Source organism: Orycteropus afer, unplaced genomic scaffold, assembly GCF_000298275.1.
Source record: "Orycteropus afer afer isolate SDZICR_OR568_19922 unplaced genomic scaffold, OryAfe1.0 scaffold00200, whole genome shotgun sequence".
Taxonomy (NCBI): domain Eukaryota; kingdom Metazoa; phylum Chordata; class Mammalia; order Tubulidentata; family Orycteropodidae; genus Orycteropus; species Orycteropus afer.
This window is the reverse complement of record NW_006921787.1, coordinates 86,501-100,801: the sequence shown is the minus strand read 5'-3', so window position 1 is coordinate 100,801 and position 14,301 is coordinate 86,501. Positions and strand designations below refer to the sequence as shown.

Below are 14,301 nucleotides of genomic sequence, written 5' to 3'. Positions count from 1 at the left end.
TTTTTTTTTTTTTTGGGGTGGGGGGAATATTATTCCTAATTGACCATGATAGGTTGTTTTCTGTTTGTTTCAATTTAAGTGCACACAAAATAAAAAATCCATATTGTTTATTCTGTTCCCAACCTCATCTACCCCCTTTCCCTGCTCCCCACCTCCCCACAAGCTCTGCCAATTTGTGAACAAATCAGAAAATTCCCCAATGTGCTGAAAACCTGTCCATGGTTTACTCCAGCTGGAAAGAATTGTATTCCATCAAAACCTAGACCCCATTTATAATGGAAACCCTGATGGGCAATGTTGTAATTATAGTCTTGCCATAATGAATGCATCTGTGTGGTCAAAGTAATGGATTTTTCCATGGTATTTTTCCATGGGAGATTTCCTCCCTGAGAGATGTGAATGTGAAATCTGGAGTATAGTTTTGATTTTAGAACAGGATCTCTTCTGGCATTAGTGTAACTTAAAGTTAATTATTATATTGACTTTGGTAGTCACGATTAACAAGGGGATATTAGTCAAACCGATTTTCAAGATTGATGGGGTAGTGGGTTGTGGTGGTAGAGGAGCTGACTTCAGCAGCTTTGCATTCTTTCTCAGATTTTTAAGCACAAAGTATTTTCTTTCCTATCTGAGCTAGTAAGCCCATTGAAGAAGAGGAGGTGAATCAGGCTAACATGGTTTTAGAGTGACCCACTATCCCAATTTGCCTGGGGCTACTTGGTTTTCCACCCCCCATCTACCTGTTTGTCTTGTTGCACTGTGTTGCTTGTGTGTTGCCGTGATGCTGGAAGCTATGCTAGTGCGTTTCAAATACCAGTAGAGTCACCTGTGGTGGACGAAGACAGATGAGGAAGAAAGACCTGTCCACCTACTTCTGGGAATTAGCCAAAGAAAACCCTATGGATCACAACAGAGCATCGTCTGACAGAGTGCTAGAGATGATCCCTCTAGCTAGGTTGGAAGGCACTATTCAGTAGCTGAACAAGGGACTCAAACAGACCTATAATCATGAAGATGGCACAAAACCTGGTTATGTTTTGTACCTGAAGTCACAATGGTCAGAGCTGACTTGACAACAATGAACAATATTCAGTTTTAGTGCTACAAGTCTCAGGAAATCCCACAGGCCCAGGCAAACCAGACAGTTGGTCATCCTAAATGGTACAGAAATTAGAAGCAAATTCAAGGAAGATAGAAAACTAACAGAGGACATAAATATTTTAAAGAGAGTAACCAGACTTTAAATGAAACTTTTTTGGTGCTTCAAAACTCTTAGTGTAATCAGCATTTAGCTTGAGAACTAATTCAGGTAGGTGCTCAGTAGGAATTTAAAAGCCCTAAGTTTGGCCTGACAGAGTATAGTATGAAAAACCAAGCCAACCACGGTTCTGCCATATAATTTCATGGATTAACTGATCCTCTCTGGTCATTTGGAGGCATGAACAGAATGAGACGTTTCATGGATATTTAGGCCCTCACAGGAGGCTGTTGCTAATGGTGTACTCTCTCTAAGGCTTTCCCACAGGCCCTGACTGTTCTGAGTGAACCTCTTTATTCTGAAAGAGGTGAAGGATGCAGGAGAGAAGGAATGTGGAGATGCCAGTTTGGAGAGCGTAGGCCTCCTTTCTGGGCCTCACATAGTGCCTCTTTCAAGGAGCCCTGCCTGTTTTCTGAGCCTTCTCTTCTGAATCTCTTAGGTTGCTTTTCCAAGTACTGTGAAAACTGCTGCCTTTGAGAAATTGGTAAAATGAGAGGAATATAAAAAAACAGAATATAAAATGAAAACTAAGGCAAAAAGTGCTGATGTAAGAGCCAGAAACATTTGTTGATGAACCCCTAGACTATTTCGCACATCAAACCTGCTTTTGATTTAGAAAAACAGAACCTTCAGGACATGAACATTAAACCTATTTCTGGATTTGTAAATACTGAACCTTTCTGGATTTATAAATTCAGATCCCTTGGTAAATGTACACTAACAGTTTCTGGTGTCATAAATTCTATAGCTCTAAGTATCAGGATAGGAGCTCTGGTAGCGTAGTGCCTAAGGCACTTGACTGCTAACCAGAAGGCTGGCGGTTCAAACCCACCAGCCACTCCTCGGAAGGAAGGTTGGGCAAGCTACTTCCGTAGTGATACCACCTCGGAAACCCAAGGAGGGGTCGCCAAGAGTCAGGTCTGACTCGACGGCACATAACAACAAGTATCAGGATAATAGTGGAAAAATAGATCACAGATGAGGTGTAGATATCCATGTGCTAGGGTAGGTGACTGTTCAGTGAATATTCACTCCCTCCCCCTACTTCCATGGAGAAGTGCACTCCCCTTCCCACAGAAGTTGGCCTTGGGCATGTGACTCCTTGAGGTCAGCTGGACATAGGTGAATATAGTAGTATGGTGGTTAAGTTCGTGTGTCAACTTGGCTGGGCCTGGTTGAGTGGCTGGACAGCTGAATATATGGTGATACTGGTAATTAACTCCATGGTGGAATCTATTGGAGCAGCTGAGTAGCTGCTTTGGGTATGTGGTCTACTTCCTGTATATAAGAAACAGCGTTGGGAATGGTCTCTAGCTTATGGCATGTTTGAACCCTGCATGTAGCTGTGTTGTTGTTCAGCAGTCTGCCATGCTCTGCTGACCTTGGGACTTTCAATGGACTTGAATTAATGGCCTGCCTTGTGGTTTGGAAACATCAGGATTATGCCTTTCTACTTATCAACCTTGGGCTTGTCAGTCTCAGCAGCCAGCAGCTGTCTGAGCAAAGAAAAGCCTCTAGCTTCAGTGGGCCAGGAGCAGGAGGCAGAGTTGAAGCCCAAGGTTGAGGGGTATTCACCCAGTCCCTAGAGCCTGGCACTTTGAACTTAGACTTAAAGCCTCCAAATTTTAAGAATAAACTTCTGTTTGTTTAAGCCATCCCATTTGTGGTATATTCTTGTCAGAGCAGCACTAGGTAACCAGAACAAGTAGTGGTGTTCCAGTTAGAGGCATAAGCCTTAGGAAGCATTATGTTTCCACTCATCCCTCTGGAAATTTCTGACCTCCACCTTCAGAAGTGTGTGGACACTATCCCTCTAGCCTTGGACCTTGAATGAGACATATGGAGGGGACGTGACCTTGACCTGCAGCCTGAAGATGAGATTTCCGAGATGGCCTACAGGCCCCTGTGTGAAAAATATGTCCTTGTTGTTTTAAGCCACAGAGATTTTATGCTGTTTGTTATGTATCACAAGCAGACTAATACACCATCCTTCAAGAAGGAACTTAATCTAATTAAGAGTTCTATCTGATCCTATTTCAGTTATGCCACTCCATGCATTAAGTAGCTATAAATAGGTCTTCTGAGCTTTTGTTGTCACAGGACAAAAAAGATATAAACTTTCTTTTCTACTACTAATATAAGTAGCTAAAATGATTATGTATGATATACCTGCAAGTGCCACAGAAAGATATTCACCAATAGTCCAGAATCTATAAACAACTAGATACATAAAAATAAATTGTTTTATTTTAATAATACATGAGTGAGGAAAGCTATGAAAAGCAGACACAAGCAATAAAAAGGCCACAGTATTCAGGACATTTGCTGTAGAAGCCAAATGCTGTACAAACTGGGATAGAAGTCCCAAGGGCATCTCCATGTGGTAATCATGCTGGGTGTTTTCAGTTTGTCCTTCCAGCTCTGCTCTCTACCCACTCTAGGCACACAGGCTGACTTTTATAGATGCCATCAATAGCTCCTCAGCCTCTGGCTTCCGGTTGGGTCTGACCATGGTGCTGCCAGCAGACCTGAGGGCAGTAGAAGAGTGGGAAAAGGCCATTGTTTCCTTGGCTTCCTTTTTTCCAGGCCATTAGGGGTTGGCTGCAGTCCTTTCCAAAAGCCATGGCTTAGATCTGATAGCCCTGTGCAGCTCTCTCCTGGTTTGGACAGCAGCCCTCTCTCCTTGCCCCAAGGGCAGGAACAGCAACACGGGGCACTCCACAATCCCTTGTTGGGTTCTGTAACTCTACCACAACTTCCTAAATAGCACCTTTATTAAACTTTCAATTACTGCCTTTGAGTGTGCCAGATGTTTTCTTACTGGACACAGACTGACAGAACTGAATTTGATTGCCTCATCTTCCTTCTGAAGAGCAGCTGGTGGGTTTGAACTGTCAACCTTCTGGTTAACAGTCAAATGCCCTAGGCACTGCACCACCAGAGTTCCTTACTAAAGGCAAAACCAACTAAAATATAAACTTAATATAGATAATAGTTAGGACATCAAACTGCTAGTGGTACTCTAGAAAAGCTATTATCTTGGTATATTTAGCTGTGATTCAATCTATAATAGCCTAACAAACAGCTACTATACATACACACATACATAAAAAATCCATTGCAACTGAGCCGATTCTGACTCATGACAAGTTATATGACAGAGTAGAACTGCCCTATAGGGATTCCAAGGCTGTAAATCTTTAAGGCAGAAGACTGCCTCTTCTTTCTCCTGTAACTAATCTACTACTAATATTCTGAGAAAGAAAAAAAGCACAGCCTTACATCTGGGAACAGGTCTGACATGTGCACAAACCATCCCACAGTACATCAGCATCAGATTATACTGAAGACCATGATAAAGTAAGACAAAAACAAGATGTGCAACCCACAAAGTACCCCAACTCCCCTTTCTCATGAAATGACTGCTGCTGCTTTACCAAATACAGCTGTATCCTTGCTCCAGTCTGCACTCCCTAGAGATGATAAGGTTTACTGCGATAGCCAACTGTAGAACTGTACCCAATACAGAGTAAGTCCCTGCTTCCTTAGGTCCTCCTCAAAATTACCCAACCAAAGCCCAAATCCTATACAGTAACAGGTTGTTTCTAAAATTCTGACTTAGTTACCTAGTGCTGCTATAACAGAAATACTGCAAATGGAAGGCTCCAACCCAAATTCTAACCTAGAAATTTCTTTTCAGATTCCAAACAGAAAAACAAAAGAAAACAAAAAACCGCCAGAGTTGATTCCAACTCATAGCAACCCCATTGGGTTTCCAAGGCTGTAAATCTTTACGGAAGCAGACTGCCTTGTCTTTCTTCTGGGAAGTGGCTATTGGGGTCAAACCATCGACATTTTGGTTAGCAGGCAAGTACTTTAACAACACCAGAACTCTTATTTCTCACGGTTTAGGAGGCTTGTTATGTGCCCTCGAGTCGGACCTGACTCATACTGACCCCTCCTTGGGTTTCTGAGGCAGTATCACTACACAAGTAGATTGCCTTATCTTCCTTCCAAGGAGTGGCTGGTGGGTTTGAACCCCCAGCCTTCTGGTTAGCAATCAAGTGCCTTGGGCACTACACTACCAGAGCTCCAAATTCAAGGTTCCAGCTCTAGGGGAAGGCTGTCTCTGTTGGCTCTGGAGGAAGGTCCTTGTTTCTTTTGAACTTCTTCTCCTAGGCAATCTTCATGTGGCTTTCCCTCTCCCCTTATCTCTGCTTGCTAGCTTGTATCTACTCTCTTTTATATCTCAAGAGAGATTGACTCAAAATACACTCTACACTAATCTTGTCTCATTACCATGACAAAGACAACCCATTCCCAAATGGGATTCTAACCACAGGCATAGAGATTAGGATTTGAAACACATATTTTTTTTTGTTAGAAAACTGTAACTGTTTTGTGTTATAAAACTGTAACTGTTTGTTACAATTCAAATCACACACTGAAGCCATACTTTCCCATAGTGTGGGTTCTCTCTCACTGCCAGGAGTCATAAACTCAACTTGTTTAACTACAGGTGTGTTGCCCGCGGTCTCTGGCTGTAGGATGTTAACAATGCTGTCTCCAAAGGCCAAATTTATGCTTCAAGGGTCGTGACCACAAAGATTCAAATGAGGGGTAGTAACAGAATGTTCTAATAACCATGTCCTCAAGATAACAAATGAGCATTCAGGCACTGGTGACTTTGGCATAGAGGGGAAAGACCCAAAACCCTGGCCCAAAGAAGACTCCTCTTCTGTTCTGGGCACTCAGCAGAGTTGCTGGTTGTTCCCCATGTCCTCCTTCCACCTGGCTGAGGTCTGAGGTCTGAGGTCTTTTGGGGTGAAGTGTCACATTACGCGCTAGAAACTCTGGTTGGGCTTGGGTAGGCATGATATCCTGGATAACTCCGAAACCTGACTGGTTCAGGTGGAGGCTCAGTGAGGGCAGGAGACAGACTACATTATTATAGGTCCTTTCTATGCACTGGTTTTGATTCTCTGCTACTCTTCCCCTCAATGAATGAGCATTTTGCAAAACAGGCATTAATTTTCCTAACCTCTTCCCCCCGTGCCCTGCTTATGCACAGCTATCTGACTTACAGCATCAGGACCTTAAAAGTCAGAGTTGCACTTTGTCCTTGAATTTTCTCAGTCTTTTTGCTAAGTGGCTTGCAGGCTTTGTTTGAACATCTCCGATGGAAGGAAGGTTGGGCAATCCTACTTCCGTAGTGATACTGCCTCGGAAACCCAAGGAGGGGTCTCTATGAGTCGGGGCTGACTCGACGGCACATAACAACGACAACAACAACAACAATGCAGTCTAACTCCTGAATCCTAAGATGGCCTGCTCATGTTTGTAAAACTTGGTCTTAAAGATCTTTTTTGAGCCCTAATGTGTTTCTAGGAGCTCTGGTAGCATAGTGGCTAAGGCACTTGACTGCTAACCAGTAGGCTGGCGGTTCAAACCCACCAGCCACTCCTCGGAAGGAAGGTTGGGCATTCCTACTTCCGTAGTGATACTGCCTCGGAAACCCAAGGAGGGGGTCACTGTGAGTCAGGGCCAACTCGATGGCAAACAACAACAACAACAACAACAACAACAACAATGTGTTTCTAATGAGGTCAGGAAGGCAGAAAATCACATCTCTTTGCTACAGGACAGTCTTTTGGTCCCTAAAGACAGCAAAAAGATGCCCTTCTTGCTAAGCAGAACTGCAAGTTCCTGCAGCCCAGTCTCAGAGGGACTCTAAGGTATGGACTCACTCCCCTGCTGAGTGTCAAGGAGCACATAGTGAGTTTCCTTGTGTATAGCTTTGTAGTCCTAGTGCCTAGAATTCAGTAATACTCAATAAGCATTCCTTTTCTTTTTTTTTAAAGTCACCACTTATTAGTCCTTTCTAATAAGCATTTGTATTTTTCCTATCCTTTTCACTACTGAGGGATGCACTTTCTGGATTCATGGAAATAAAGAGGGCCATGCAAGAGGCCCATGCTGGTCTATGATGACAAGTACAGATTTTGTGATTTCTATGGACTTTGTGCCTGATGTACTCAATAAGTATTTCCTAAGTGAATAAGAATTTCCAGCTTTTTAGCCTGTTCTAAAAATCCAAGAAAACCAAACTCACTGCTGTCAAGTTGGTTCTGACTCATAGTGACCCCTCCTTCAGTTTCTGAGGTGGTATCTCTACAGAAGTAGATTGCCCAGTCTTCCTTCCAAGAGTGGCTGGTGGGTGTGAACCGCCAGCCTTCTGGTTAGCAGTCAAATGCCTTAGACACTATGTTCTAGGGTTAGAAAATCTGAAAATGAGAATTCCCTGAAGCCCATCTTTGACTTTTCTCTGTGACACAAATGCCTTTTAACAAGATAAGCACTAAAACCACAATTAATGACTGAACCGGTCACTAATTAATTAATTCATCTTCTAATTTCCCAGAGCCTACCTTGGGGCAATCTACTTCTGTAGTGATACTGCCTTGGAAACCCAAGAAGGGGTCGCTATGAGTCAGGTCCGACTCGACAGCACATAACAACAACAACAACAACAACCTTATGCCAGGCACTGTGCTGCACACTGGCATTACAGAGCTCAAAGTCAAAATTGCATCCCTTAATTAGGCATAGTGGGTAAGACATTTGGATGCTAACCTAACCAAAAGGTTGGTGATTCAATCTCACCAGTTGCTCCAAGGGAGGAAGGTGAGGCGATCTATTTCCATGAAGATTTATAGCCACAGAAACCCAATGGGAGTCACTATGAGTTGGAATTGACTCGATGGCAGTGGGTTTGGTTTTTTTCTTATTTAATTAGCCCTCAGGGGACTGCCATTTCAATTGAGCAAGACATCACTATAAAGCAAAGAATCACAGTGGTATGCCATGGAATACAGCCTGGGACAGAGGTCAAGGGGGTATAGAAGGGGTAGGAGGCCAGAGAAGGCTTCTAAGCATCATCCCTTAGAAGCACATGGGGTAGAAAGTGGGGTAGGGCATCAATTAGGAACCAAGGAAGAGTTTCAAGTTCCTAGCTTGCTGAGAGATGGAGGAGGAACTGATATACTGCAATAGTACAGTAAGTACTGAAAGAGTTTATTCTGTTAGTGAACTGCCTTTGCTCTCCATTAACCTAGTGCACAGAAGTACTTTGCCATCCATTTACTATCCTGACTGGCTGCATATTGGGGGTACTGATAGTCTGAAGGCTTACTGCAGAAAATGTTTGCATGTGCTCTTAGCATGCACTAAACTAAATTACCCTATGCCCCCTCCTTCCAAACCAAACCCGTTGCCGAAGAGTGAATTCTGACTCATAGTGACCCTATAGCCCAGAGTAGATCTGCCTCTTTATACATAATCTTTACAGAAGCAGACTATCACATTTTTGTCCCATAGAGTTGCTGGTGGGTTCAAACTACTGACCTTTTAGCTAGCAGCTAAGCACTGAACCACAGGGCTCGTTAGGTCTGTAATATGTCTCCAAACCCAGAGGCGATGGGAGAGGGTAACAAGTACCATTGACAAACAGCACCCAGCCCTCCATATGTTGAAGGCCTTTCTCTTAGTTTATGATTGGGCTTCCATAACAAGCTACAAAGGACGTTTAAGGAAATGAAGCAAATACCCACCCACATAGAAAAACTTTAAGGTGAAGAGTTAGAAATAGAGCACAAGAGGAGGGGGTCGTTTACTTTCCTTCTTGTGTTATTGTTGTTATGTGCCATCGAGTCGGACACAACTCATAGCGACCCCTCCTTGGGTTTCTGAGGTAGTATCACTACAGAAGTAGATTGCCCAACCTTCCTTCCAAGGAGTGGCTGGCGGGTTTGAACCTCCAGCCTTCTGGTTAGCAGTCAAGTGCCTTAGGCACTACGCTACCACAGCTCCTTCTTGTAGGATGAATTAAATCACCAATAGTATCTCCCACCACATTAAGTGGGGAGCAGTTTGGAGATAAAAGAAATGCAGTGAAAATAGTAGCAGAGAGAAGGGAACTGACAAAGAACCACTAACTGGCTTCTGGTAAAGGGGGGCAAGAATTTAAAAGAAAAGTATCATTTTGCCTTTGCCAAAGTGGCATGGGAATCTCAGAATGACATCTGCATTTTCAGTCTCATTTATGTGGATGATAACAAGTTTAAAGTTCTCAACTTCAGAAACGATTTGAATTATGTTACCTTGAGATTTCATAAAATAATGAGAATACATCTCTGAATAACCAAAACAAAACAAAACAAAAAAAACCCCAAAAAACCAAACTCACTGCTGTTGAGCCAGGTCCAACTCATAGCGACCCTTGGGTTTCCAAGGTGGTATCTCTATGGAAGTAGATTGCCCAATCTTCCTTCCAAGGAGAGACATTAATAAAGACTTGGTGTCAGGAGAAGCAAATCTAGCTAAGAAGAACCTACAATAAAACAGGATTCTGGGTTTTATCTTTGAGTTCCCTAGAAGCCACAGCAACAAGATGAAAAAGTGATAACACAGTTCACAAAATGCAATTCTTACTGGGAGTCTTTTCTCCTCCTCGCATACATTAGAGAGGACACAGTAGTATATGACTATGTGTGGGATGTAGTGTACAGATGGAGAACTTACACATCATCTGATCCCATTCCCTCATTTTTCAGCTATGCAATGGAGATGCAGACAGAAGTCACTTGCCCAAGGACAGTGCCAGAAGTGGGGGTTGTGTAAACCCCAGACCAGTTCTCTTATTATATGACACCTTGATGAACTACTTGGTTTGCTGGTCTACAGTCTTACTTCACCATGAGTCCAATCAGATGAAAAAACTCTCCTGCTTCTGTCTTTCCTGCCAGCTACAGTCCCTTTGGATGGATTCAGACTTAGGGGTCGATGTGAGACAGGGCTTATCCCCTGGCTTTAGTCCAGTCTTTGGTAATGACATTCCCATGCCTACTGCAACATGATGTAGGTCCTTCGAGAGTTCCTGCTGCTCCCCACACTCTGAGCTACCTGGGGTCTCTCCAGGGAAGCCTGTACTGGGGCAGAAGCTTTTGCCTGTGCCCAAGATGGGGCTAATATTAGCCATAGTAGCAGGAAAGGGTTTAGCCACTGGATATGGTGAGGCAGGCTGGGCAGGGTTGCTTTTCCCCAACCACCTTCCAGAGTGGGACATCGGTGGAGACACCTTGCCTTCTTGGTGTAAGGATGTGGGCCCTTCTATGATGGCGCTGAAGTATAGTGTGGAGCCCTCCTGTCCCTCCCCTCCTCTTGACTGCCCACTCATACACCTTCCCTGGGCTCCAGGGGCTATGGCTTCACACAGCAAAACCACAGCTCCTTCCTGTGTAGTTGACAAGTTTTGGGTAGGTGCACTATTCTGATTATCACTGGCAAAAGAGATGTAACTTGAGGTTTCCAAAGGCTCAGCCTCCGCTTTGGGGACATGTTCAACCTCAAAGACTTTCTCTGAGGTTTGGGTTTCCTGCAGTGATGATGGGAACTCTTGCTGGCAAAAGAAAGGCTTTCTTTGTTGAGTATAGTGTTGACTCAATTGCCATGCAGTGGGGTAAAAACAGCCAGTACTGTCACCTCCAAAAGCTGCATTGATCTTTGACACATTTCCAGTTTTTAAGGCAAGTTTCACCAACAGCCAGTGGTGGTGTCCTAGGGAAGAGTCCTCTTCAACAACCTGACTTCCCAGACCAGCTTCTGAAGGGCCCCACTGTAGGCTGGGGGATGTCCCCAGGCATGTCAACTCAGAGCCTTCCCCCTGGCACAAGTCTGGGCTCTCCAACCTCTCCCCAGCTGGGGCTGCAGCCCTGAGAGAAGATTCACTCTCTGTTTTATCACCACCTGCAATGCCACAGGACTTCCTTATGAAGCCCTGCCAGATGTCTGTGGACTTTGGATGTAGCAGGCTGTAATAAATTACCAGGGAGACACTGCCTGAAAAAGAAAAAGGAGCATAAGGTTACGTTCTTTGAAGCTCTGTATCCTCTCTGTGGTTTGCAGAATTTCAGGTTCTGGCCACTTTGAGCAATATAATTTGGGAGCTAAAACAGGACTCTTACGGGATGATCAAAATGGGATATTCTTGGAGAATTTAAGTGAGCTCTAGCTTCTAAACTCTGAAAACATTTCTAAGCTTAAAAAGTTAGTAACAAAGTTTAACTCTATTGAGTCTATTAACTCTTCCTTGAGGGAGACTCCAATGGAGTACTCTAGATGTGCATGCACATGCACATGCACATGTGAGATGTTTGCTAAAAAGGTTAACTCTACTTTCATGTAACTGGATTAAATGCTCAGAATTCAACCATCAACAAACCAGTTGATAGAATCCAAAGCGGGGTGGGTGGGTGGGTGAGTAGGAAGTAGTCTCAAAAACAAATAAGACCTAAGCAGAGGTTAAATATGTTCATCAAAAGCCCCATACCAAGGAATTTCCATGACCAACAACAACACTTCCTTTGTACATAAACATCTTAATCACATTGTTGTCAGTTTAATTTATTTTGATCAGAAGTGTTGACTACTGCAATTAATTTCTTTAACAGAGCATTCCAGTAATCCTCCCACGTTATTTCCAGTTTCCTGTTATACTGGATGGAGTGCCTTGTTTCAGGGTGCTTGTTATAAACAGCATGAGACCTGAATTAAGTTCTAGGGAAAATAACTTGAGGGAGCCAGAAAATCACAGCATGAAAGAGTTGTTGTTGTTATTGTTGTTAGATGCCTTTGAGTGGATTTCAACTCACTGACCCCACATGATAGAGTAGAACTGCCCCATAGGGTTTTCTTGGCTGTATTTTCTATGTGAGCAGATCACCAGGTTTTTCTCTCATGGAGCTGCTGGGTGGGTATGAACTGTCAACCTTTTGATTAGCAGCTGAGCATTTAACTGTTGCATCACCAAGGCTCCTATGAAAGAGCTAGAAAGAACCTAAAAGGTGGTCACGTCTGGTCCTCTCTGTGTATCAGCAGGGAATGAGGACTGGAGAGGTAACAGGCAGGTCTGAGGTCACATAGAGTTAGTGGCAGGGCTGGAACTGAGGGAAATGGAGACAGAATTTCTGTGTGTTCAGTATTTACTCTGAGGCAGCCACTGTTCAAACACTTTCAGTACATTGTTTAAAATTTTTAGAATCTCCCCATGAGGTAAACGTCATTGTCTTCCTTCTACAATGTGCAACACAAGGTCAAAAAGGATGAACTAAGCTGTCCAAAATCACATAAGTGTGAAATATAACTAGTCAATGAAAATATATTTTCCATGAGGGCACTTCATTTATTGGGATTACTGCTGGTGTCCCAGGCTCACATGCAGTAGGCACTCAATAAATGTTTGTTAGAGGAAAGAGGGAAAGAGAGTGGAAGAGCCAAGATGTGAGCCAGAGCTGCCTGGCTTTAAAGTCTGTGTTTTTTGTTTTAACTATAACTAATCCACAGTCTTCCCAAGTGGCAATTTTTACAAAGGACACTTCAGAGTGAGGGGAGCAGGCAACGCCTACAGAAAAGAGGGGTGAGAACCAGCATCCCTGGCTCTATTTGATCCTCTCCTCCCAGCCACGTGAGCACTCTGGTGGGGAATGCTCACATCTGGCTCCCTGTACAGTGCTTGCCTACCACATTATGGGTCACACAACGAGTGAAAATAAAATTCTTATTGGCAGGGCACTAGCTTGGAAATCAGCATGGCATCTCCCAAGAGGGAAAAACATTTTAGGAATGGTGTTTAAATATGTATTTTTCAATTCACGTCAAAATATATAAAGTAGATAGTGAAGGGAAGACATTTTTATGTCAGACCTCACTGTGTTCACAAGACACAGTTTTATCACCTATGAACTAGAAAATCAAAATGAGTAGCTAACCTCCCAGTGAGCCAAACCCATTCATCTAAGTCTTACTGAGCTCCCATCCTCCCACCAGAAGGCTTGCTTGGATATGCTGAGAGCCCCTGACCCGTGTGAACTGTGTATGAGGAGTCTAGACACTGCCAGTCACACCATGGGCAATCAGTATTGTCAGCTTTCTCTAGATTATTTATTATGTACACAAGGAGCTTAGAAATCAATGGCTTGCTATTCAAATTATTTTAAGCAGGACCTCCCACATGCCCTTCAAAGGGTGAATGGCTAAACAAACTGTGGCACATCCGTGCTATGGAACACTCAAACCAAACCAAACTCACTGCCACTGACTCAATTCTGACTCATAGCAACTCTCATTAGGTTTCTGAGGTGGTAAACCTTTACAGAAGAAGACTGCCCCATCTTCCTTCCATGGAGTGGCTGGTGGGTTTGAACCCCCAACCTTCTGGTTAGCACTCAAATGCCTTAGACACTGCCTAAATGCAACAGACTACTGAGCAATGCAGGTAGCAACCTGGAATCAATCCTCTTCCAGAGAACTGTATCAAATGCAAAAGCCAGTCCCCAAAGGTTACGAACCATAAGTTCCATTTATGTAACATATGTGAAGTGATAAAGTTATAGAAAAGGAAAAGAGATTAGTGGTTGCCAGGAGTTAACGGGAGGGTAAGGGTCAGCTGGAGGGGTGTGGTTATAAAATGTAACCTCAGGGACCTTTATAGTGATGGGAGTGTTCTTTCTGTGTCTTGACTACACTGATGTCAACATCCCAGTTGTGACAATGAAAGATGTTACCACTGGGGGAATTGCAGAGTGGGTAAAAGATTATAGGAATCTCTTTATATTATTTTTCTTTGTATTATTTCTTAAAACTACAATTATCTCAAAAGAAAATTTTAAAAAGGGAGGTTGACTCGGCAACCCAAACCTCCAATAAGCCATGGCTCCTACTCATTTAATGAAATGAGAAAGCAAAGCTTAAAGCCCCGGATAGCTTCTGACTCTAAAATATTTGTTATAAGGCAACAGAAGTTTATGAATCTTCCCTGTCCCATGATTAGTCCCTTACCTCTCTAAATGGTATGGTGCTCAAGATCATTGTCTTTCTCTACCAAATGCTACTCACATATGTTAGTCCAACCCCTGGCTAATTACAAAAGGACCTAACTTTCCTGATGTAGGTGAATATCTTGTTTTTCTGGGTGTGAGCCACATGGC

At 43.3% G+C, this 14,301-nt stretch overlaps 1 protein-coding gene across 1 annotated transcript in view; it reads right to left on the bottom strand.

The window, feature by feature from the left end:
* Positions 1-10,022: 10,022 nt before the first annotated feature.
* XKR5 (XK related 5) overlaps positions 10,023-14,301 on the bottom strand; it is a 41,861-nt gene continuing 37,582 nt past the window's right edge. The window contains exon 7 of the mRNA XM_007948063.1: positions 10,023-11,155. Coding sequence (XP_007946254.1) covers positions 10,023-11,155 — 1,133 coding nt within the window. The remainder of the gene's footprint in view (positions 11,156-14,301) is intronic.